Below are 27,408 nucleotides of genomic sequence, written 5' to 3' on the forward strand. Positions count from 1 at the left end.
TGAGAAAAGTCAGTATCTGTTTTTGTTATGCCCTCTCCCCAGGTATTTAGACACACACGAAAAAACTTCCATCTTTCTCTAGTGACTCCCAGCTCTGGGAAGCCTACCACTATGTAAAACAAACCAAACTACAAGTCTGGCCAACACCATGGATTCACTGTGGGAATTAGAGGGGAGCTTAGCTCCCCATTATCTCCTGTTCCTACCGGCCAGGCTGCTGCTGGTCAGTCTAGTTTCCCTCCAGCATCTCTGCAGTAGAAGAAGCAGCCTGGGACTGCACAGCTTCTAGAAAGTATGTGCTGTATCAGCATCACTCTCCTGCCCTTTGTGAACCAAGGTGGGGAAGAGTGCATGCGGGGACCTCTTCTGTACATGAAGGGGCTGCATCTGGCCCTGGGCAAGACAAAGTTGAACTGCCTGGGGAACTGGTCACAGAAAAACACTCAGACACTTCAGAGAGAAAATGCCGTGTTACAATGTGAAAAACAGTGTTTTGCCAGGGTGATCCTGTTCTTCTGAGCACAGCCTTACAGCTTGGACACAAACAGAGCACCAAGGGTGCCCAGGAAGGCTGAGCTGAACATCTCCAACCTTCAAAATCCTTGGTACCCACAGTCTGGCATCCACAGTATCAGCATCCTGAGAACCTACTGTGCTGGCTTCTCTTTTAAGAACTCACCAAATAATAAAAGCTGATACAACCATCCCCCTGTGAAGGTCTCTGTGCACTGCTGGGAACCACTTCATCAGGCACCCTTTGATGGGAGGAGGTGGAGAATGCAAATGAATCTCAGTCAGCTCTCTTATATCTGGAGGAATCTGATCAGAATAACTCAGGGCTGAAGGAGCTGGTAATAGCTCTTCGAACAACTGCTGCCTTTCTTTTATAGCAGGTGAGACACTTCCCAACAACAGTCACTTGCTGAGATTTAGCAATGATCTAATCCAGTGTGATAACTTTGAAAAACTAAGGATGCCTAGATCACCCAGCCCTACACACAGAGTAAACCTCAAGTTCTTCACACAGGAAAGTCGTATTCTCCTTATCTTATACCCAGAAAAGCAGAAGTGTAGAGGAGTTGCTGAAGACACAACTCAAAGCTAGTTACATGATTCACCATTTAGATTCCACACTGATTCAAAGATTTAAGCGTCCCTGAATAATTTTTTCCTGCCTTCTCTAGTTCACTTCATCCCACATACCCTAAAACTCACTTTTATCCTCTTTTATATACATTACAGAAAAGTTATACCCTTGACAACAAAATGTGCAGCACTCAGAATAATTTTTAAAAACCTCAAACCAAACCACACAACCCCCCCAAAAAAACAACAAACAAACAACAACAACAACAAAACAACAACAACAAAAAACATGGAACATGCAGATTTTTTTAACTATTCTGTTGTTAGAAGTTTCTAAAAATGGAAAATTTGGTCTGCATTTATTCTTCAGTGGCCAGAAAAGTTAATGTATTCCTGATGGAATCTTAGCTTGAAGTGTCCTATACTATGAGTCAGTGGAGGTTAACATCTAGATATCCCTGGGTATATTTGGACAGTTTGGCAGCACAACAAATATTACCAAGCATGAAGTGGAGAATTGAAAACTATAATTGAGTTCCCTACATAGGGATCAGCAGAGAAAAATGTTATACTGAAGAATATGCTGTTTTGTTTTGCAGCAGCAAAGACCCAGAGGTAAGCTAAGAAGAGTTTTTACTTCAAGTTTCAACTCTAATGAAAACAGTAAATTAGATAGATTTCCGTCAGGTTTTTACCGATCCACTCTCTTGAAAAATGATGCTCACTCATCTCCAGAACAAAAGACAGAAAAGTATTTGAAGAAAAAGTCTTTAATGGGGCCTTATACAATTTCTTTGTACCATTTTGCCCCAGGAATACTGATAAGCTATCTAACTTCAGGAGCTTACAAAGTAACTTACCTATTGCTAGAACTAATGATGGAATGAGCCCAATGCAGATTTACAAATTCTAAAGCCAAAGGAGATCGTTGTGATGAATAAATCCTGCATTTGTTTCTGTGCTTAATTATTTCTACCATTAAAAATTCAATTTATTTCCAGCTTTCAAAGATCCCCAAATTCTACTTCCAGTTACTAGATTGTCCCAGATGAAAAGTAAGATGAAAGAGTTCTGTTCTGTAAGATATCTACATCCTTTCCCTTCAAGTAACTGACAGGTAGTAATCAAATCACTGCTTAAACTTCTCCTTAATAAGCTAAGTTGAGCTGTTTAAGTATTTCACTGTAAGGCAGAGTTTCCAAACATAAGTCATATTGTGGCTTGTCTCTGAACCTTTTCCAATTTTAATACCCATTTTGAAGACTGAACTGTTAATAGCCAGATACAACATTCCAGTAAAGGTCTCACCAGCATCATACACAGAAGTAGCACTTCTAACCTCCTACATTTCTCTAGTATACAGCATGCCATCTCAGACCCCCTAAGATACACATCTGCAACTGCTCTTCCACATTTAGCTAGAAGTCTTCTTTCTCAGAGTATACATCAAGATAGCAGAATATTTTCAAGTCCAGTTTCATGACTGACACAAAACAATCTGATCGTGGGCTGCGGCTAAAAATGCTGATCCCTCTTTCCCTCTGCTGTTCTTCCTTCCCCCCTTTGTGTTCTAGCCCCAGTGACCCTGTGCTTGCTGATATGGCTAAAAAAACCCAATAATTTTAAATGGCACTGTCAGCTCAGGGTAGTGATGGTGATATTGCATGCATATAACTCTCAATCTATATAACTAGCCATTCTAAAATTAAATCTAAGGAGGATTAGGTCTCAAAGCTGCCCAGTGACCCAGCTCTCTGACTGGCTACTAGCCAGCAAAGACAGACAGCTGACTTGGCAACCTACCTGCTGGGTTGGTTGGGACAAGTTAGAGGCTCTCCAGAACAGAATGATGGTGAGATGGCACTAATTGGGCCACACTCTGAGTTTAATAACCTCTATATAAAAAATGCCTCTAGAGTCACTGCTCATCTACTCAAATTGCTGGAATAGACCTTTACATTTCTAGGACTGTCCCCACAGGATCTGAGATTAATGCAGCTCTGGATACGTGTTTTTTTCTGTGAGTCCCTTGGCTTGACTTTTTCATCAGTAAGAATGGAAGCAGCATTGCCTGATCTCATTTGGTAGGATATGGACAATCAAGGCAGAAAGGACCTCAGACACCACAGCAATGGAGACCTTTTAAGTAACTAAAACAGGCAGCCAGGTCACTGTGGAGGAGCCCCCACATCACATCCACTGGCTTTGCAGCCAGTCTAAACAACAAATGGATAAATGCAGCACCAGCCTGGAGGGCAAGGGCAGCTAGAAACCAGTTCTGCTGGGAGAACTGCGGTACAGGTTATCCAACCCATACGTATTTCTACTTTAACCCTTCCTGCAAGCCATGCTTGGCCTGGAGGAGTGTCACATTTTCTCAATAGTTTGTTAGTTTCTTTATATTCTGTAACAGCTTGATGTTATAGGTGAAGTAGAAAGGGCTTCAAATGAATAGTAGAAAGCTGACCTCTGGTGTTTGGAGCAGGGGTATAGAGAGAAGACAGCATGGAAGGCAAGCCCCTGTGCTCCTGAGCACTGCTTCACAGTCTGTAGTTATCTGGCAGATTCACCCACTAGCGTTGCTTCAGACAAGTGAATAAAATCAGCTGATGAATGAAAGCAACATGTAGCAACAGGCTACAGTGCTTGGCAGGAGTATTGCTGTTTTCATTTCTATGCTTTCATATCAGTTCTTCCTCCACAAAGCATCTAATCAGCAGATGCTGTACAGCAGAAAATTAATGGTTTCCTTCAGAGAGCTGCCTCATGATGCCAGAGACCACAGCGAGATTGTTTGTAAATATTTGATTAGAGAAAGCAAGTAAAACTGGCATGAAAACATGTAAGAATTAATGCTGTGCCACTATCCAACAGCGATATTTATAGTACAGAGGTGATGCCAGCCAACACTAACACATATGGTACTACACCAAACGCCTTCACGAGAGACTCTGCCTATACAAAGCCAGCATTCCCACAGATCCAGTCTGTAAACAGCTGATTGACAGGAGCTGATATAGCTTCCAGGGGACACACTGGGTGTCCTGTTCTGCTCTGTCTCTGCATAGAATGCAAGAGGGAAGGTGCAGGAGCATCCTCAGAGCCTTTGTGCACGCCCTCAGTTCTCTCCTTGATTGGTTCGGGGTGGGAACGAGCCCTGTTGGAACTCAGTGGCCTTCAAAAATCTCCCAACCAGGAGCAAAATACCCAACTGGTCATTAACCCAACATGTTTTTCTGGGAATGTTTTCACGCAACCGAACTCTATCCTGGGGTTCTGTTCCCCTGCAGGACCCTCCATCCAGAGAGAGGGATGTAGGTAGGGCACAGTCCGTGATGAGCTGCAAGACCCTCTGCATGCACATCTGCACAAGGAATAAAAGGTCCCTGCTGCCACAAGGCAGCACAGCCACAGGAAAGGAGATTCTCCTCCAGGAGGCACGTGTCCTTGCTCACCCACCTGCCCGAAGTTGGAAATCCCACATCTGATTTCCAGTCCAACCTCTGTTCTTTCACCTCTGAATTTCAGATTTGGAGATGTACAAACCCTCTTGCAAAGGGAGTCAGGTGCACACTTACAGGTTTTCTCTCCAGCAAGTGAGCCTGACAATGACAGGCTGCTTAAGAAGAGACAGTGTACCGATCCTCTTGAGCTTTAATATACTGATCTTTGAAGTGTCATACATCTGTCAGAAGCCACTAGGCAGAATTAAGCCTGTTCTGATGTAGAGAAATTGTTCCTAGAGTCCCATTCCAGCCTGATTTTATGTCATTCTTGAAGTTCATACCTTGACTTTTGTATGACACCAACACAGCAAAAGTCAAAAATTAACATAAAAACGATGCACTAACTTATAGTTCCTTCCAATAAACAAGGAAAAACCTTACATTGAAATGCAGAAGGCAGACATCATGAAATAGCTTCCCAATGAAAACAGTGGGCTGATTCTGATCTTGCTTATGTGAACAGAAATTAGATATAACTCCACATCCACACACACTGGTAAACCTAGGCATGAAATCAGAATACAACCTGGCAGTATTTTGGACATTTTAGATATTGCCTGCTTGCCTTCTCCTACCAAACGCAGAAAATACCAGTAAGGTGCGGTAATCATCCCAAATGACTGAAAGCTTTCACTGCCCAGTTATCTCAGCCATTACATGTGGTTTTCAGGATTCCTGCTCTGCAGTTGTTTGCCCAAACTGACAATTTCTTTTTCTACTTCAGCTGAAAGTCACATTCCCTCCTTCCTCTTAACTAATTCTTCAGTTATGTAAACATATGTGTTAAATAAAAAAAAATGTGCTTTATCGATAGTGTAAATGGCACCTAGTGAGGCTTAGAACAAAATGGGCAATTCAAGAAATAAGAGAATTCAAATTGCGAAAACAATAGCTTGTTAAAACGTGAATCAGTTGGTGGCCAACACAGAACACGGCCCCAGCTGACTGTCATTTGTAAATTAATTGAGATTTCCTTTAGGTGGCACCTACCTTGAGAGTCCAGTTGAAGTCATTTATACGCTGTAGCAGAACTAAACAAACAGCATTACAGTCTTAGTATTCAGGCTGAGACCGCATACTGTCAGCTGCAATACCATATGCAAGAAATGGTAAGAATTTGTTTCAAAGAAGAAAAGGAAACTGCAATTTTCAGAGCATGCTGTAAAGTCTGGAAGGATTAGAGGCTGTCAGAGACACTGCAGTACAAGAGGGAAGAAGCTAAGCTCAGATGCTTTTAAAGTATGGGAGATCCCAGTGGGGCTTGGGGTTTGGTTGGAAATCTTGAAAATCTTTTTGCAAATCTGAAAACGCAGTTCAAACTTTCCTTCGGAAAACTTAATTCATTCTTCTCAGTGGGGATCCAAATTCGAAACGTACTGTTAAAAAAGAAATCATAAATAGTTCAGCCACAACAGCAATCTAATCATTACGGATAAAATCAGGTGCTTCAAATGAAGAAAATGAACAGCAAGAAGCGTCAAATACCAAAGCTGGAACAGATCCAAGACTCACCAATTATTTTCTATTGTATTCCAAGAAGCTGCCGCCTGGTCTCACAAGACATGTGAAATGGCAAAAGTTGCAAGCCCTTAGATCTGCACAGCCATGGACCCATTGGGATCACACCCAGATCACAGAAGTCCATTTACTCGGGAACAACTGCCTCTACCACCATGAGCGGACACTGCTTAGAGAGCTGTGCAAGTCATCCTATAGACAGGAGACACAACAGGGCCGGCATTTCCTTCAAGTTTATCAGGAATGCTACAATAGCAGGAAGGTTTCTTTTCCGAGCCTCAGCTTCATTATTGAAACACAAATTCTGTTTCTGCTTTGTTTCAGAACAAGACATAGTTAGCCCTCATGGTAATAATGGAAAATTTTAAAACACCAAATATATTCCACTCCGAAAGCACAGGAGGCGAATAAAATGAAGTCAAGTTTTATCATTTGTAATAAGCTCATGATTTTGAGAGCCTGCCTTGCAATCTCTGAATGATCAGATTTGGCAATACGATAACACCCTCAGGGAAAAATTTCCTAAATACCAGAGAAATTTTCCCTGTTCCTTGAAACACGAACTCCCAATGCTTATTAGTATTACCTCTTCTGCTTCTAGTTCTTCCTGTTTTGTCAGTTTCACATGTCAACCACCTAAGACATCATAAGTCCTCATGTTGCATCCAAAACAATTTAAAATACATTCCTTTTATCATAGACAAAGACATATATATTCCATCATCCTGTCTCCATAAATTCTGTCCCACAGGCTGCTTTACTAACCTGTCTTATTTTGCTTTAAGGACATCAAAATAAACAACTATTAGTTAATATACTTGTTATGCTACTACATACAAATAGAGAGATATTGTGCCTATAGTGGTTTGCAACAAAATTTATTTACATACATGGCCTTGCCTTTAAGGGTGACCATGGTATGCAGTGTACCAAGTGGCAGATCAAGTCAGAGAAAGAAGTTACACACAGGAAATTCTCATGCTTTATGCTATGTGTTTTTGTTGATAGCTTCCTGCACTATAATGTGACTCCAAGGTTTAACTGACATGCATACTGCTCATGCTGATTCATACAGCAGTGCTGTATAACTTACATTCTCTGCATAGATCCTCCTACAGTGCCGAGCATTTTGCTGTGGGAGTAACCAAGTTCAGAAACAAGGCAATAGAAGTGGAAGCGGGGTTGACGATCAGCCCATCTGGCTAGTGTGGTATTGACAGTCACACCACTGCTAGTAATATCTATACAGAAGGTCTAATCACAAATTTGCAGACTTCACATATAGTCATTTATCTTTTCCCTGTTTGAGTTAGAGGACACAGATAATTTCACTTCAGTGCACAGACACAAAAGCTTTGTCACAATATAAAGTAATCTAACACAAACAAAGCCATCAGAGCAGCATGTTCGAAGGCACTTAAGCATTACAGCTGAAAGACATCAAAATTTATTCCAAGTTGGTATATCCAGTACATCTCAGTCACACAGCAACATGCTCATTAAGAATTCCTGCAGCACCTTCCACATTACAATATAGAAACAACTATGTTTTCAAAACCTGCCTGGATGCCTTCCTGTATAACATCATCTAAGTGTTCCTGCTCCGGCGGGGGGATTGGACTGGATGATCTTTTGAGGTCCCTTCCAATCCCAAACATACTGTGATTCTGTGATTCTATAGCAACCCCTCTACAAACAAAATCCCCCTCTTTTTCTCCCAGGAAGCTGCTTGCCAAATTACAGACTCCACACAGGGATTCACCATGAAAGTGCCTTGAAAAACCCTGAATGCAACTGAAAAATGCAGATCACCTGATCATTTCAAACCCTGCAACAGTTAACTTTTTAAAAATTCACAACAGGATTCTGTACAAATTATTTGTATGATTATTGAGTTTTTTAACAGTAACACTTCAGTACAGAGATTGCATTCCTATAATCCTGAAAGACTAACAATGGCTCTATCTTCTTACAAAGGACTTTAAAACTTCTGAGCTTTAATAGTACTGAGCTGATTAATCACAGTAAACTACACATTAGACAATAAATAAAATTTATGGAGTCAATGGCATTCCTTATCTGCGTGGCTGATTTCACAACCACGTTTGCATCTGAGAAACAGAGGAAATTGAAAGAGCTCTCAGGTCACTGGATCCAGAGCTTTTTCCTGGCAGCCGAACAGAGCAAATCCATAGCATACCAAACTCTCCCATAAACTAGCGTATGTGGCTGCACTAGCTCCTTGGCATTTATCAGTGCTGATATGCTTATGGAGCACTATGGAGGCCAAACAAATCAAATTCAGTCACAGAATCACAGTATAGTTGGGGTTGGAAGGGACCTCTGGAGATCATCCAGTCCAACCCACCTGCTAAAGCAGGTTTACCAGAGCAGATCACACAGGAATGTGTCCAGGTGGGTTTGAATGTCTCCAGAGAAGGAGATTCCACAGCCTCTCTGGGCAGCCTGGTCCAGGGCTCTGGCACCTCAAAGTAAAGAAGTTTCTGCTCACATTCAGATGGAACCTCCTGTGCTTCAGTCTGTGCCCATTGCCCCTCACCCTCTCGTTGGGCATCACTGAAAGCAGTCCAGCCCCATCCTCTTGACACCCACTCTTGAAATATTTATAAACACTGATGGGATCCCCTCTCACCTTCTCTTCTCCAGGCTGAACAGACCCAGCTCTCTCAGTCTCTCACAAGAAAGATGCTCCAGACCCTTAATCATCTTTGTAGCCCACTGCTGGACTCCCTCCAGTAGTTCTTGTCCTTCTTACACTGGAGAGCCCAGAACTGGACACAGAACTCCAGATGTGGCCTCACTAGGGCAGAGTAGAGGGGGAGGACAACCTCCCTCAGTCTGCTGGTCACACTTTTCTTAATGCACCCCAGGTACCACTGGCCTTCCTGGCCACAAGGGCACATTGCTGGCTCATGGTCAACCTGTTGTCCACTAGAACTCCCAAGTCCTTCTCTCCAGTGCTACTTTCCAGCAAGTCCACCCCTAACCTGTACTGGTGCCTGGGGTTATTCCTCCCCAGGTGCAGGACCCGACACTTGCCCCTGTTGAACTTCATCAGGTTCTTCTCTGCCCAGTCCTCCAGCCTGTCCAGGTCTCACTGGATGGCAGAACAGCCTTCTGGTTGTCAGCCCTTCCAGTTTGGTACCATTAACAAACTTGCTGAGGGTGCAATCAGTCTCTTGATCCAGGCTGAACAGGACTGAACCTAATACCGACCCCTGAGAAAACCCACTAACCACAGGTCTCCAACCAGACTTTGCAATTCATTTAGTCTTCCTGTGCATGAAGGCTCCGAAATTCCTCTGAATGAAGTGCCAGGTAAACCTGATTTATTGTCAGGAAAAATAATTTTACAAAAGTCCCATCCTTTGTGAATCTGCCCATATTAGTGAACCTCATCCTTGAAGCCCTAATGTAAAATCAAGACCAGATCTTCTGTCTTGCTCCTGTTATCTCTCAGACAGAACTCAAAGTATTCAGATTAGGAAACATACTTTGAGGCCCATATCAAGATTTTAGCAATGAAAAATAAAGCAAGCAGAATAAAACCAAGTCCTTTAAAGTACAAGTTAATATGGAAAAATAATTACATTTCTGGTATAAGTAACTACATTACAGCTAAAGAATGCTGGCTGGTGTTTTATCCAGATTTTACTTCGCTATTTATCTACATAAACATTGGGTTATCAGAGGAAGAGAATATGTGCTGGGGTTGGTTGCTGGGATCACTGGCTGCTCTCTAAGAGCTGGGAACCTGATACCCAAGCATGATAACACAGTAGAGGGGCTTCAGCAACCAGGGCTTGTCCCACTGCTCTTAAGGAATAAGGCTGTTGAGGGTGATCAGGGCCAGCAGAGCCTATTACTACCCCCAAGGTCCTGAGAATACTTTCGCTACTCAGACTAGAGTGTGAGAAGTAGACTTGATTCCAGGAGTCTTGCTAAGGAAAAGTGAAGCTATGATGGTAACATAAACTTAATTTTTGGAGGGAACAGGAAATACAAAACTAAACAGTGTTCATCTTATAGAACATGGACATAAGAACATCTGTATTCCAGAAAATGAGTCTTTAAAATAGAATATAAAATGATCAGAGGGCTGGAACAGCTCTGCTATGAGGACAGGCTGAAAGAGTTGGGGTGTTCAGCCTGGAGAAGAGAAGGCTCCAGGGAGACCTCATTGCGGCCTCTCAGTACTTAAAAGGGGCCTGTAAGAAAGATGGAGACAGATTTTTTAGCAGGGCCTGTTGCGATAGGACAAGGGGTGATGGTTTTAAACTAAAGGAGGGGAGATTCAGGCTGGACACGGGGAAGAAATGTTTTACAATGTGGGTGGTGACACACTGGCACAGGTTGCCCAGAGAGGTGGTGGATGCCCCATCCCTGGAGACATCCCAGGCCAGGCTGGATGGGGCTCTGAGCAACCTGAGCTGGGTGAGGATGTCCCTGCTCATGGCAGGGGCGTCGAACTAGGTGACCTTTCAAGGTCCCTTCCAACCCAAACTACTCTATGATTCTATGCTGCTTTTAGGAGAGAGCGTGTAGAACTGTTTCACCTGTCTTCAATATTGGTTGATAATTTTATCTCGGTGAGTCAAGGGGTCTCTCAGTACAGACAGGTGAAAAGTCTTTTAGCAGATTTTCATTATGAGACCATCACCTTCACATCAATGACAAAGAGACCTAACCTATCTCTGTTTGGCTTCTGTTGTGCAAATGCTAAAAATAGAATTGCCACAGTAACTTTAATGTAGCTGTTTCCAGGGAAAAAGCTAAGAAAGGGAAGGTGTCAGACTGGCTTTATCAAACAGGTAAGACTCTATGGCACAAAAATGTTTAGTCCCCTGTGGATAAAAATGCACTAAACAAACTAACTGGGCTAGACAGAGAGGTAAGTGGCTGGAAGTTAATGGCCTGCAATGCAACAGAGACACAACTGGATGGCTGAGCAGCTCCTTTGATCCCCAGGTTTGGTAAAATCTGTTAATTCATTGTTTTCCCAAAACACATCAACAGAGCTCTTTACTTTTTTATGCTTAGCAAAATACTCAAGCAGAAGATGATGTTATGAGTTGACTTAAAATTAAATGAATTAAAAGGTTAAGGCTATGAAAAATTAGGCAAATTACAGAATTTAAATTACAAATCAGTTATTTAGTCACCAACTGAAATTAATCTTTCATATGATTCACTTAATGTATTATACTTATTATATTTACTAACAGAGTTGACAATATAATAGGTACTGTCAATTTCACACTCCCAGAGCCTGTATGTGTGGTAAGAGATATTTGGTATTTGGAAAACAGATTTTAAAGTCTTGTAATTTTCAATGTAATTACGTTTAATTGAGTGCAATTAGTTATCTCAATAAACCAGATATATGATGGCTTAAATTTCTAACACTGGTACCACTAGGGAGGTTTTTCAAAGACTGTCAGACCATGGAGGAAGATGCAGACATTTTGCAAAGAAACTTTAAAGCATCCAACAAGAGACGGTGCCATCAGCAACCTCTGAAAAGGTTAGAAGAGTGATTAAATAGACTCGTGAAGAATGTAAGCTATAAAGAACATAAGATTTTTCTACATTAAATCTTGTTTAAAATGAAAAAAAAACCATGGCTGCGACAGAGCAAAACTTAGAGACAAATATCACATCTTTAAAATTTCCACATTTTAAAATTTCTGGAGGTTAGAAATTTACCACATGCCAAATTAATTGTTCTCAATTACCCATCTGCTATCAGAAAGCCGCACTTCGTAGGGCCTGAATTCATGCACTTTCAGCTTTTCTTTGATCTTGTTACATCATTTGTCTGGCAGATTAAAGATCCTTTTGTTACACGATCTGCTTTCCCAATACAGGGAGGTAACAGACCACAAAACAGCTACCTAATTAGCTTTTCTTTGACAAGCTGAACAAACAAAATTCCTTCAATTTGTTTCCCAGGTCGGTCGTCGTGTTCTTAGATCATTCTTTCATTCTTTTTTGAACCCTTCCCAGTCTATCACCCTTCTCCTTGGCATGTCACCAGTGGTGAGTATGACTTTCCAGGGTGGTCATTCCAGCACTAAATAAAAAAGGCTCTTTCAACCTTTCAGTTACTTTGCAAACCCCCATCTCTGCAGACCCAAAGATCTCTGATGTAATAAAGCATTGGAGTTTTATCACAAGCATTTTTTTTTTTTCTTTCAAATCATTGCTCCTCAAGACAGGGCCCCCCACTATATGGTTGCATGGCTTCAGTTTCTCTGAACATAAATTTGGACACTGTAAGGCAGAGTGATGCCTTGTTCTTTCCTCAAAAGGATCTAAATCACTCTTTGGTCTAATTTTTTTCATTTCTTATCAGCTCCTAGATATTTATCTCATCAAAACATTTTATCCACAGTGGTTTTCGGTTTATTTGTTCTTCATGGATGGAAACAGTGATTAGCATTAGGCCTAGTTAGTAATGACTTTTGATATGCTTCCCTCAGAGGCATCTGACCACTACATTTTATTTCCTGTCTGTTTTTTCCCCAGCTGCCTCTTTTAATTAATAGAATGGAGAAATGGAAAACTCCTTATAGCTATTAAAAATCGCATAGCACAAACAGCACTCAAAAGTTAATACAGAGCAGGCCTGTCTCCTCCAGAGTCTTTCTTTTTGAAAGTGGCGTTATTCAGTGTCCATGCAAACGTTCTTCAACAATTCACAATTCACAAATAATCTTTTAATTTTTTTCTCTGTGCTTATTCTGTTGATGCTTGTTTTCTGTATGCAATATTCCTTGCACAGAATCACAGAATCCCAGAATGTCAGGGATTGGAAGGGACCTCAAAAGCTCATCCAGTGCAATCCCCCCATGGAGCAGGAACACCCAGCTGAGGTTCCACAGGAAGGTGTCCAGGCGGGTTTGAATGTCTGCAGAGAAGGAGACTCCACAACCTCCCTGGGCAGCCTGGGCCAGGCTCTGTCACCCTCACTGAGAAGAAGTTTCTTCTCAAATTTAAGTGGAACCTTTTGTGTTCCAGTTTGTACTCATTACCCCTTGTCCTACCATTGATTGTCACCAAGAAGAGCCTGGCTCCATCCTCCTGACACTCACCCTTTACATATTTATAAACATCAATGAGGTCACCCCTCAGTCTCCTCCAAGCTAAAGAGCCCCAGCTCCCTCAGCCTTTCCTCATAAGAGAGATGCTCCACTCCCTTTGCAACTTTGCATATTACTTAGTGGGGCTTCAGTCTGCCTGATTTAACAAATATAATAAATTTAAATCACCAGCAACTAAGCAAATATTATGTTTTATTTCTGTGATTGTATCTTTTTTCCCTCAACATAAATCCACTACTGATAGTTAGATATCATTAACTATTGTATCAACTAACATTAATAACTGGCAAAACCAGCATTTGAAAAAGCTGACAGTCCTTCAGTTTACAGTACAAATAACCAAAATGTCAATAAACACTACATTCACAGCTAAAAGGAAACATTCAGTCACCATGGTGGCACAAGACAGTTCTCAAAACTGTTACCAAAAAGTCAGAATGGACCCTCTGGATCTTTCACCGTTGATGTAGTATTTAATTTTATCAGCTTCACAGCAGTGCTGGGCACGTGCCTCTGAACCAGCACAGAGACATTTTCCAAAGCTGGGATCTGTTATATCATTTTAGTATTTTACACAAATGTAGCCCAAATAGCAAATTGAATCAAAACTGTAATATGAACTTCTCTTTGAGGTGTGTGGGACACATGAATCTCTACCAGACTTTTGTGGTATTGCTCTGCTCCCAGAATTATTCTATGCCTGTTCTGGGAACATAATTTAAATATACAAACATCTCCAAAGCCACCTGGAAAAGGCTTCCTGTGAGTTCCTTCAGAGACCTCCATTTGTTAGGCAGTATTCAATGCACTTACTTATTTTACTTAAAGCTCTCCCTTCATTTGTCAAAAAATACCCAATTTAATAGCAACTTGTTATGTAAATCCAGTCCAGACTGATTTCCACATGCTGCATCACAGCCTTTAAATCTACCACTGCAGAGGAGAATATTACCCACAAAAACCCATCTTGTACAGTTTCTAACACTGACTCTCCTTAAACAGGCTTTTAGGTTTTCCTTCTCAAACACACACTTCTGTCCTTGTCATGAGGACTGCCTACCATCAGTTCTATTTTCTATGACTTTCTAACATATTTCTGAGTTTCAGAGAGCTAGGCTCCGTAGCCTCTAATTTCCATAATTTGACTGAGATCTCATAGAAAACTCGAAGGATTTATCCACATTTCAAGATCAGATAAAGCATTATGGTTTCTAACAAGCAGTTAATATGAATTAATGATCACAGACCTTATCTGTATGCAGTAAGGTTCTTTCAGCATGAGAACCACAGTCCTGCTGAATTATCTTCCCTATTACTTAGATCCCCAGACCTATAGAGAGGGTAAATGTCTTGTCAAAGCTGCCATCCGTCTTGTCAGGATGACTGATGCAATAACTGTGCTAACAAGAATATATCTGTGTATTCATTTGGCATTCAGTTAAGTACATCATAATATTTGATTTAAAAACTTATATGACATGGAATTAGCAGAACACACACTAGCTGGATTAAAAACTGGCTCACTGACAGATCCTAAAGGAGAGCTGTAAACAGAAAGAGAAATAAACAGAGATGGTTTCTAGGGCAGATTCCCAGGCATCAGTTCTTAGTCCAGCATCGATTAATACTTCTCGTTTGATCTAAACAATGATATAAAATGTCTGCTGAGGGAGCCTGAAGAAGACATGACAGTGGGTAGTATGCATAAAAGAAAAACTAGGTGAATATGCCTGGTTATGGCATTTGCACTCAGGAAGAAAGTGGCTACATTGGAGAAAGGTTAAGCAAAGTCCACTGAAATAACATAGCAGATGGAAAACATATCTTGAGTACAGCCTGATGAGTTCAGCCTAAAGAAGAGAAAAATGAGATATGTCTTCTTCAATGCATATGGGCACTTACACCACTTTTGGAGAACGGACTTCCTGGAAAGGCTTTTTAAGCTTGCTGCCAAGAGAATAATGAGTTCCAATGGCTGAAAATGTAAGACAAATTCACCCTTGAAATGAAATACCATTTACCACAGGGCAGACCAATTCAAAGTTAGAACAGTACATTAAGGGAGATGAAAGACTCACGATCAGATGGAGTTTGGCAACAAAACTGAGCATCATTCTAAAACATTAGCTTTGACCCAACTTTTAAGAAAAATCCTCCAGCCAGCACATGAAGACAGGATGGGATCGAGCCCTGTTGTCCATTACTTTCTTTCTTAACTCCAAGAAGAATACTGCCCTCCCCACACTCAGAACATCTACAGGTTTGCCTTAAGAGAGCAATGATCACAGCTAGTGCTTCAATGCTTTGATTGCTCTTCTATCAGTGTCAGGAATAAATGTTATCCTGATAGGTAACTCAGCTTCGAGATTTGTACCTTCTGCAAGCTTACCTTAATCAACAGACTGTCCATAGCTGAAGAGAAGGTACTTGGGAGTGCAGGGCGCAATTCTGTAGTGGTACAATAAGTCCCTTCTCAGGTGTGGCACAAGCATCTTTCTTGCATTTTTAGGATCCTACACCTAGTGTCAAGGAGCATCTGTCCCAACTCAGATTGCCAAGACTTTAATGTTTCAATGTCTCTTTACAGCATCATGAGGTAAGAACGACCCTCTGAATGTGTCAGAGCACAGGGTGCCTAATAAATTTCCTTCCCTTGGAAGAACCTACATATGGGGTACTTTGGCATCTCTTATCAGAAGAGGGCTTTCAGGCCCTGATCCTGATAGGAGACTTCAATGACCTGGACAACTGCTGGAAAAGCAGCACAGCGAACCACAAGCAGTCTAGGAAACTACTGGAGTGTGTTGAAGTAACTTCCTAGTACAGGTGATGGAGAGCCCAACCAGAGGAGAGGAACTGCCAAATCTCTTATTCACTAGTGCCGAAGAACTTACTGGAGGGGTCAGCAGCAGACGATCTAGTCATGCCGCCCAGTTCACAGAGTTCAAAAGGCAGGGGAAGTGCTGACCACCATAGGAGAAGATCAGGTTTGAGACCGTATAAGGAACCTGAATGTGCACAAGTCCATGGGACCTGATGAGATGCATCCAAGGGTCCTGAGGGAAGTGGCAGATGAAGTTGCTAAGCCACTATCTATTATATTTGAAAAGTTGTGGCAGACTGGTGAATTTCCTAGTGACTAGAAAAGGAAAAACATAAGCCCAATTTTTAAAAAGGGATAAAAGGAAGACCTGGGGAACTACAGGCTGGTGAGTCTCACCTCTGCGCAAATCCTCCTGGAAACTACACGCTAAGGCACATGGACAACACAGAGGTGATTTGTGACAGCTGACATGGCTTCACTAAGGGCAAATCATGCCTGACAAATATGGTGGCCTTGCATGATGGGGCTACAGCACTGGTTGATAAGGGAAGAGCAACTGATGTCATCTATCTGGACTGTGCAAAAGCATTTGACGCTTCCCTGCACAACATCCTTGTCACTAAAACAGAGAGACATATAGCTGATGGATGGATAACTTGGTGGATAAGGAATTGTCTGGATGGTCACACTCCATGCTGCGGTCAACTACTTGATAACCACGCAGAGACCAGTGATGAGTGGTGCTCCTCAGGGGTCCTTATTGGGACCAATATCTCTGTCAAGGACATGGACAGTGGGATTGAGTGTATACTCAGCAAGTGTGTAGACGACACCAAGCTGAGTGGTGTGCTTGATAATCTAAAAGGAAGGGATGCCACCCAGAGGGACTTCAATAGGTTAGAGAGGCGGGCTCATGCAAACCTCACAAAGTTCCACAAGACCACGTGAAAGATCCTGCACCTGGGTTGCGGGAATCCCAAACATGGGTACAGGCTTGGTGATGAATGGGTTGAGAGCAGCCTTGATGAGGACCTGTGGGTACTGACAAACAGAAAACTGAATACGAGCTGGCAACGTGCAGTTGCAGCCCAGAAGGCAAATTGTATCTTGGGCTGCATGAAAAGGAATGTGGCTAGCAGATTGAGGGAGGTGATTCTGCCCCTCTACTCTGCTCTGGTGAGATCCCACCTGCAGTACTGTGTCCTTCCTGAAGGGAATGTTTCTCAGTGTCACTGAGGAGATAGCTCCTGGAGGAGCTGTGCTGATCCTTTAGTGCTAAGTGCTCTGGGAGCACTGAGGATTAATAGATTCAGTTGACTTCAATAGTGGTGGAATTGCTGAGAGGTGAGACCCTCAACAGAGAAAGCAATGCCTACAAAGCAGAGAGGTGAGTAGGAAGCTGCAGCACCTTGCTGATAAAGCCACTTGGCTCATTTTCTCCTCACCTTGTTCCCTCTGAAGCAACCTGAGCATGTCTCATTCAGGAATACCCTTACGGCAGTAACCATGCACCAGTCTCAACTAGTAGAGGGCAGTAAATAAAAGGCTGTTCATGTTCATTACAGAGGGCATTTGAGAAATGGGAAAATACAAGACTATCCAGTAGGTATACCCAGTCTTCCTATGCTTATCTGTTGCTACATTGCAGGAGAGTCCAACAACAGCTGTCCTGTGGTCTCAATGTTCAGCCATCACTCCTCAGCACCAGGGAGCCTCAGGACATCTTTTAAATACCAGCTCATCTCTGTGAAAGCTCTGGCCCAGATTCTACACCAACTTAGTTCAGTCATGGAGTCATAACAACTGTTACTTTGGATGCAGACACACCAGTATAAGGACCATGTACTAGCAATGCCCATGTTGATTTTACACAAGAAAGCTAGAGCAGTATAGACATCTTTCCATGGTCTACTTCTATCTACATTGTTCCACATTTCATACTGGTCACTGTGAAGAACTGAGTAGATATCTCAGTCAGATAAGTCAGATCTCCAGCACTTTGGGTATGAGTCCGTACTCCTCACACATCCTGTGACTGGCAAGTTGCATTCACTGAGTGCAAAGAAACAGCAGGATAAAATACATTTGCCATACAAATACTGCTTTTCCCTACTCAAGTCATGTGCTGACACATGGACCTGCACATAAAAAACCATCTCGGAAGGCTGTCAGAGGCAAACTTGCTTCTGGAACATGAACTGAGGTGATTGCTAAGACCTGGGTTTGTATTCATAGTGCTCCCATCAGCAAGGCAGAACACAAGCCCAGCACCCATCATGGCCTCTCTGAACCCTTCACTGCAGGCTGTCAGTCTAGACAGGAACCTAGCAAGCTCATTTATGCAAAAACAAAACCAGAAAGATAGCTCCTCCTGATGGGAATAAAAACTAATGCCAGCCAAGGAGCATAGATCTTGGATTGCAAATTACCATGACAATATTTCCTTATTCAGAAGAGATTGTTTCATGCCAAAGAAACGCCATTAGCATCACAAACCCCATCCAAATAAATCAGTGGTGAAAACTCCAGAAATGGGATACAAAAGAAATGGAGAGGCTAGGGCCCTTTTTGTAAAGAACTCACCACGCTGGAGTGAAATGCACTCACAGTAAACAAGGGGCCTTTTGTTTCAAAAAGCATACTTTGGGCAGTGGGACAAACGTATTACTGTATCTTGGCAGTGCTCCCAAATGCATGCTGCACAAAAGACTGGTGATGTAAGTATGGCCACCGCGGACCCAAAGATCTGTGTTCCGCTCCTGGCTCTATCCCAGCCCTTGTGTGACTCCAGGATTAGCTGCTCTAGCCCGGATTCATCTCTCCTCACTTTAGGCATCTAGGAGACAAGCGTCTACGCTGAGTGCTGTGCCTAGGCTCACTCTAGAGTCCATGGGGAGAGACCATCCCTTCCACAGGGCTACTTGGCTCCTCTCTTGGCCACTATAAAATGGGATAAGAATTTTCCTGGATCTCTTGTCCACTTAGATGGCAAGCCACTGACTTAAGGTCTGCCTTCCTCCACATCTGTGTAATGCCCTTGGCAAAACGGACCCTGGCAGAATTAATACTAAGAACAAATACTTCTGCACAAGCCATAAAGCACACATCAGAGTCTCGTTTGGTATAAGAAGTTAGAATAACTGTCTGAACAGGCTAAGTAGGGAGGTTACCACCCTTGATTTCGCATCTCTCCTGCGGCACCGGGGTGGCAGGGTAGTGGGAAGGCACTGCCCAGTCCCTACACTCTCTGAGCACAGGGGATGTGAGCACAATTAGAATTTGCTGTGCTGTACAAGGCAAGGAAGATCCTGAGCACTCCTCATCATGCTTTCTTTTGCAAAGGCTGATCCTAATCTGCTCTTTAGAATAGCTGCTGCCTGCTGAATTAAAGAGATTGTCAGGCCAATTTAAGCTCCTTGGCAAACTAACAGGAACATTTCCAGGGCTCAGATGGAGTGAACTTCAAGAGAAAAATGTCATTTTAAGAGCAAACTGAAATGTTTCAACATTGCAAGCAGAATGTAATCCTTGCTAGCATAAATGAAGACAATCCATCTGGTTTCATTGTCGGAGCACAGAGAAACACGTAAGAATAACTATTGGGGATCACAACAAAGGTACCTGTAGCCAAGTATCTTATCCAAAAAAGTACTGAGTTGCAACTGCTTAAATACTCTAAGAACCTCCACAAAGACAGGTCTATCCCATTGCATGCACAAAAAGATTCTAGCAACTCACAATTATGAACTTGTTGAATCAGATGGTTTGTCCCTCCAACAGGAAACTGGTCATCCATGAACTTATCTAACGTCTTTTGAATTTACACGTATCTCTGTCCTCCAGATCACAAAGGAAGGAAGAAAAGTTCCACAATTTCTTTACGTATCATATTATACTGTTTTAAATTTGTCTTAGTCCTGCTACTCAATAATTTCATAAGGTCTCCCTCATGCTTTGTTATGTGCAATAATGAGCATTTGACCACTTTTCACTTTTCCCATGCCACTCAGGATTCTACAGATCATACCATGTCCCACTACCTTGTCTGTTGTAAGAGCCCAAGTCTGTTTATTCTCTCCTATCAAAAGTCATCATATATATTTCTGTTCATCTTTGCTGCTCTTTTCTGGGACTTTTCCAGTCCTTCCACAGCCTAAGACATTCCTCTTCAGAGTTCACAGCCAGAACTGCACACAGTAACCAAGACATACGTTTACCATGAATATCGTTTTGTTTTCTTTTTAGTTTTCTATTGTTGTTCTTACTTCTGCTTTATATGTAGTTTTCTATTTTGTTTCCACTGTATCAGAAGTATTGTTTTCTTTTTCTTTAATAGTAATTGTCATTAATTTTTATTTTGCCTTTTTGACTATTGCTCAGCACTATGATGTGTTTGACAAGAAACACATACTTGAAGGACTTCAAGATCACTTTTCTGAATAACAGTGATTGCCTTGGAGCCCACTGCTTAGCATTTTATCGCAACACTACATTTTCTCAACAATTAATCTGATTAGTCATTTTATCACAGCTCAGGGCCCTCAGCATCCATTCAAAACAAAATGGTTCCCTTAAAATAAATACCAAGTAACTTGCCTTTCCAGTTCAGAATATTCAACATCAGATTCTATCTTTTCAGCACAAAGAACACCACCAAAATATCCACCTGTAATTTGCAAGCACATACAGATTAACTGAAAGGGCTGGTGGGCAAAGATGTAGCCACTGGTAAGGTCCTCTCTTTGGCTCCTCCACAAAGAATTCCTACGGTTGAGGCATTTAGGGCAAAAATTTTAGTGCCTAATCACGCTATCTGCAATTCTCAGCCACTGGTTACCTGTAGCACCATGACTGATCTTTATTTCAAGCCTGATGGAAAATTTAGTGCCCTACAGAGTAGTCAGATTTACTAAACACACAAAATATTCATAATCAGAGAGGAAGGACACCTCTCCTGCTATAGACAGTGGGGAGACTGACTGAATCTAAACACCTAGTCCTTCCCACAAACCTAATGACTGTAGTCTGACTGTTCTGTAGTTTGTCCTCTTCTTGAAGGAAGGAGAAGGCTCTGCTGTCTTTGGGTTACTGTCATTTCTCAGCCCCTCTCTGCTTTGTGTCAAAGTTAATGGTAAGATCTGGGAGGACATCTTCACAAGGAGCAGATGCCCTGGAGATGAGCAGGTTGGGTACTGTTGTGATCTTCACAAGCTCTGAGTAAAAGCCAGTGGAGACTTAAAATAGTTTGGGAATTCAGTCATTCATCTGTATTCCCTTGTTAATTAACAACAACCATCTGATGTAAAGCTGAGGCTTGAAGGTCACTATGACTACATGAAAATGCCAGCAATGTGACTTTAGAGCAGCTGCTAACAGTGGAGAGGAGTAGAGTCATGGTAAGTCCTAGAAGCACATTCTGGGGATCTGAAAAATTTAGTGAGTAGTCTGCTGAGAAAATAACATTGAGGAGCCAACACTACCTGGGCAAGAAAGACCCCAAGAACACTTCTCTCACAACTGATCTCCTCCCTTTGGGAATTCCCTAGGAAGCAGTGGTCCCTGAGGAGAACTACTCAAATGCAGTGCCCTGTGATATCCAGTACTTCAGGTAGAGCTAGAAACTGGAAGAGTGAGAAATAATGGAAGACAGAATGTTTATTCATGGTTGCATTACTATCCATCTACACAGGAGTAAAGGGGGAAACGTGAAGACAGGAATTCAGAATACAGCAGTGAGTGTGTCTGTAAGCAACAAGAGATGCTGAGCAGGAGGAAATGCAAGGTTGTTGATATAGATTCCCACGTTGCTAAAAAAATAAATATACATATTTGTAAACTGAGCAGGTAGATAGAATGCACACAGCAAAACAACAACAAAAAAGTGAGAAAATATCAAATTGTTAGTTTTCCATTTCTTTAACACGACAGCAGTAGTATTGCATAAAGACTAATATGGAGTAACACAGCAACCCTTAAGCCTTATGTTCATTGTTACTCAAAATTATCCCATGTCCACTCCCAGACACTATAGCAGGGGAAGTGCCTTTTCACAATATCCCAACCTAATATGTCCTAATAAAGAGCTTATCCTCTGAGACACCCCTGGAAGGCGTCTCCTAACAAGAAAGCAATGAGTTTACACTTAGAGAAGTCTCTCCTCATTAGCTTCTGGCAAAATATAACATATGTGGTCTTTCAGCAATTAGAAGGGCAGGAATGAAGAAATCGGAGCCCACCAAGTAAGATTAAAAGGATTAAGTGGTGCTTTAGAGGCAAGTCCTTCACAAAAGGGAGAGTCAGCACTGTCATAAGCCAAAAACCCTGGTTAATGGTGCCTATGCATTTCTGAATGTTTATGTCATAGAATATAGAGGCCTAATCCCTATCATGAGTTAAATCTCAATTTACTGCTTTTAAATTAGGTGAGTCCTTGCTATGAGATGCAATCTATGCCCCAGAGTAGTATATTATTTTACCTCAGTGCACTTGTTTAATATGTTAAATCTCTCAATGATTCTTTTGCATCTGTTACTTACAAGAGCCATACCCCACTGCAAATAGGTCCTTGTACTTTGGATTCCTGTAATGAGAAAATATACATAATAATGCATTAATTATTAACCACATAGTTCCACAGAAACGCACAGTGTTTCACACATTAACATCAGAGTCCATTCTCACAGGACTGCATGCAGTCTGAGGGCTTGACCCTTTGAACATATGCACTAGTAAAGTTTGTGCATGAACAATTCTTCCAGACACAAGATGCATACAAAATAGAACATCAGAAGACCCCAGCAGCAGATGAAAAGTATAAAAAGGCCACAGACAGACATGATGTCAATCTCCAGTACTTCTCAACCATTTCATAATAAGAGAAAGTTTACTTTTAAAAAGGAGGTCTTTGAGGAAAGGAAAAAGGCAGAAATGCACTCCTTTCCATCTTTCAGGGGAAAGAAAACAGGAGCTTCTAAACCATAACAGAATAATATTCAATAAATCTACTTTCCCTACCTGTTGTTAAGTAACGGGAGATGCTTTAAGAGACAACCATCAGTTCATGAATTCATGATCATTCCCACAAACCAGGAAAGAAAATTTCCTTCTGACCCAGTTGGTTGGTACATTTGTTGAGGCATCCTGACCATGAGCAATTAGCCATCTAGTATGTTTTCTAAAATCCCTTTATTTGAAAAACATCTACCTTCCTCACAACTTCCGCCGTGTGTGGACTGACCCTGTAGGGCTTTCATGAGACAAAGGTCAGTACTGTTGCTGTCCCTGAGCTCACAGAGCACAACCAGTGGATAACAATTCTGAGAAATGAATGTATGTGAAATTTTTCTAATGAGTGTTTTCTGTCACTTGCTATTCAGAATTGATAAAATAAAACTGCTTCTTTTTTTCATTTCTCCTTTTTCACTTGAGAATATAACTAGGCATTCTAATGTTCTTGCTCTAACCACTGAATGCACCATCACTGTTAACAATGTGAAAAGAAAAATTAAATTAGAAAAGCTTATCACATAAGGCAATTTGGGATCATTCCTCCAATTTCAGGGCCATCTTTCTGTTATTATTTCCAGAAGACAAGAATAACGGCGGCAAAAACTACCTATACCAGATGCTTTTGCTCCCAATTTTACATCTAATTTTACTGTTATTTTGTAATTTTCGCACAACCGCATTCTTGATACTCTATTAAAACATCATTACTGCGGTGGCTTGAAAGGACAGAGCAATTCTGCTCTGTCTCTCCATAGATCCTCTTTGGCAAGACACAGATGTGTTCACATTGCCCCACAAACAACTGAGAGGAGGAGCACACGGGAGCACAGGGCAGGAGCTGACTGTGCATGTCCCATGCTCAGTGCATGAACTAAGCCAGCTTGGGAAGGACCGAGCATGTTAAAAAGTAGAAGGACTCGTTCCATTTGATGGTGAGTGGTTTTTTTTATGGCAATAACATTGCAGAAAAAGAGAGTTGGCTTCAAAGTATGAGTGATCATTTTGGACTGAGCAGGAATAAATATGCAAACACGGACTGCAGGGGAAATACCTACTAAACTGAACTGTGCAAGACCCCAGTATACAAGTAGCACTGCTGTCTGGGCAGCAACTGAGTATGTACCATGCATAAAGGTCTCTTGTCTGGTATCAGTGCCTCTGCATCTTATAGTCTATGGCAATATCTATCCGGGACATGCAATGTTTGCGTTTCACTTTCTGGTACTTTAATACTTCTGTGTTGATAGTTGTCAAAAATATAGTCACTATTCCTTCTCCTCCTCTGGGCTTTTCAGAATTGATTCCTATAGCATAGTGTCCAAAGATATGATATGACTAACGCAGCTTTCCCAAGAAACAACTCTTCCTTGCTCCGCTAACTGCACTTACTTTAGCCTAGTGCTGCACAGAGCCCGCTGTGCCTTCACCTTTTGCTGAATGGTACAAGCTTGCCACATTCAGCCTTACACAAGGTGCTTTGCATCCAGAAGCACCACGCATGTCTAGGTGCTGACAAAGCACCTGATTGTTATTACTCAAAACAGTGTTCCCAGAGAAACCAGCTCCGCCTTGTAAGGTGCCATGACATTCAATTCCACTCCCTCGCCAAGAGTAAGTTTGCAACGATGAGCCTTACCAGGAGATGGCAGTAACTGCAAGTCTACGGGTTCCTTTATAACAGAACTTCCAAAGTGGGAGGAGGGTTCCTTTCTGGTCTCTGAATTCATCCGATTCATCCTCAAAATATTTAAAATCTAAAACAAAAAAAAAAATATCAAGGACAAGGTCCTGGTGAATAAATCTAAAATATATCTGCATAGGTCAGTACCAGAGAAGCTTTAAAAAACACTGTTATCCTCACAGCCTCTGCACAACTCAATTGTTAGTATAAAAACTGTCTCAGTCCCTAAGCCTCAACTCAAAACCAGTATCTAAGTCCAGTAAATGCATTTTACTAAGCACCAAGTCCTGACACAAATAAAGCCGATGGTCTAAAAGTAGACAAAGAATGAACAAGGAAGCACAGGCGCGGTGTGAGAAGTGACCTCAGGCCCTCCCGGAGCTAGATGCAGACTTTCAGGAGGGAGCTGAGCAGAGATAACAGAACCCTTGCAAAATAATATCGAGGCTGAGTATGTCACATGGCTGGGACCTGTATGCCAGCAAAACGCTGCTCGGCACTGGCTGCTGTCACCAGCACCTGCATCCAGGAGGGAAGTACCTGCTGAGGGATTAAGTGCCGCAGGGAGGGCAATGCCGACCACACTGCTGTCCCCAGCCCACGCAGGGCAGGGCTGATGTGACATGCACTTTGCATGCTCACAGTCCACTGTACTGTTTGCCTGTGTGAGTCAGCAGGTTCCTAGCCCTGGTCATTTCAGCTCTGTTTCTCAAATATTCAGCATTTAAGATACTAGCATGCCATAACGTAACAAACCAGTTGCTCACGTAAAGGCACTAGCTATCACAGAATCACAGAATCACAGAATCACAGAATCACAGAATCACAGAATCGACTGGGTTGGAAAAGACCTCAGAGATCATCAAGTCCAACCCTTGGTCCAACTCCAGTCCGTTTACTAGATCATGGCACGAAGTGCCATGTCCAATCTCAGTTTAAAAACCTCCAGGGATGGTGAGTCCAGCACCTCCCTGGGCAGCCATTCCAGTGCCTGACCACTCTCTCTGTAAAGAATTTCTTTCTAATATCCAGCCTAAATTTCCCCTGGCAGAGTTTAAGCCCCTGCCCCCTTGTCCTATTGCTGACTGCCTGGGAGAAGAGACCAATCCCCACCTGGCTGTAACTTCCCTTCAGGTACTTATAGAGAGTGATGAGCTCACCTCTAAGCCTCCTCTTCTCCAGACTAAATAAGCCCAGCTCCCTCAGCCTCTCCCCATAGGTCTTGTGTTCAAGTCCCTTCCCCAGTCTTGTTGCTCTTCTCTGGACCCGCTCCAGCACTTCACTCTGTTTCCTGAACTGAGGGGCCCAGAACTGGACACAATACTCCAGGTGTGGCCTCACCAATGCAGAGTACAGGGGAAGGATCACTTCCCTTGTCCTGCTAACCACGCTGTTTTTGATACAGGGCAGGATACCATTGGCCTTCTTGGCCACCTGGGCACACTGTTGGCTCATGTTGAGCTTCCTGTCAATCAGTACCCCCAGGTCCCTTTCTGCCTGGCTGCTCTCCAGCCACTCTGCGCCCAGCCTGCAGCGCTGCAGGGGGTTGTTGTGGCCAAAGTGCTATGCCCTAATCTTCCACTGTTTACCTCTGCCTTGACATCTTTTGCTGAAATCCCTGTTTGCTTCCTTTACCACAAGCCAGCTTCCCCAAAGGAGCTGTTGCAATCCTTGGTACAGCTGTGGCCACTCATGTCCAGGAGCTCTGGCTTGAGTCAGAAGCATCTCCCAGCAGGGTCATACCTTGTGCAATGCCATCAAATGTGTTCTGATTCACCATCCGCTCCACTATTCTAGCAGCCTTTGAGATCTTGTTAATTTCATCACTCTGATGAAAAGAAAAAGAAAAAAAAAAGAAAATAAAATGTATTTCTTGTCTATCTACAAGTCCTTCAGACTGTATGTCACTGAAAAACTTGAGTCCTTTGATCTTGAATACAGAAAAATGTGAAGCTTCTAACACCAGCACCTAATGATAAGGGCACTTCAGTTAAGGCAATTACTTTATTATAAGTTTAGCAAGATGCCATTCACAGCTGAGCTGTGATAATATCCGTGTTTGCTCCTGATTTAGCTCCATTGGAAGGTGCTTTTCTCTGAACGCAGTTAGTCTTGTCTTCCTCAACTCATTCAAGTCACCTCATCATGGGATGTGCTAAAAGCACACATGTAATCCCGCCCCCATCTCACTTGATAATAGTTCATCAGCTTCCGTAATGATATCATACATGCTTGATCAAGCACGAGCGTTCTCTCATCCCTGCCTGGTGAGCTTTAAGACCTCACCTGTTAAGTAAAGATCACAGGATTTAGAAATCCTTCAGTCAAACACTGGGTATTCACAGATCCATAAGCTCATACAACATGCAGCCAACGTGTAAAGGGCAGTTTGCTGTCCAGCTCTTGTGGAAATTGTTTTGATACTGTGGAAAAACCCATCATCCTGGCCAGGGAACACCACAAGTGGACGAGCCTGCATATGTGAGGGTATGCTGATATACTGGAAATCTTTTGGGGAGTGGTATCTTGCAAGGCCAGCAGTCCCTAGGTAACTGTATCAGTAATATCATGTAAGGCTAAGATTGCCTAGTAAATTATGCCAGAAATGGCAAACTTGGGTATGGATATAACAAAAACATGATCAATGGGGAAAAAGTAATT

General features: G+C 42.3%; 1 protein-coding gene across 1 annotated transcript in view; it reads right to left on the reverse strand.

Moving 5' to 3' along the window:
- DNAI1 (dynein axonemal intermediate chain 1) overlaps positions 1-27,408 on the reverse strand; it is a 146,138-nt gene that overhangs the window by 90,700 nt on the left and 28,030 nt on the right. The window contains exons 10-12 of the mRNA XM_065861043.2: positions 26,491-26,575; positions 24,703-24,820; positions 22,595-22,638 (exon numbers count right to left, since the gene is read on the reverse strand). Of these exons, the coding sequence (XP_065717115.1) occupies positions 22,595-22,638; positions 24,703-24,820; positions 26,491-26,575 (247 nt within the window). The remainder of the gene's footprint in view (positions 1-22,594; positions 22,639-24,702; positions 24,821-26,490; positions 26,576-27,408) is intronic.

The sequence above is a fragment of the Patagioenas fasciata genome, chromosome Z (genome assembly GCF_037038585.1).
Source record: "Patagioenas fasciata isolate bPatFas1 chromosome Z, bPatFas1.hap1, whole genome shotgun sequence".
Classification (NCBI taxonomy): domain Eukaryota; kingdom Metazoa; phylum Chordata; class Aves; order Columbiformes; family Columbidae; genus Patagioenas; species Patagioenas fasciata.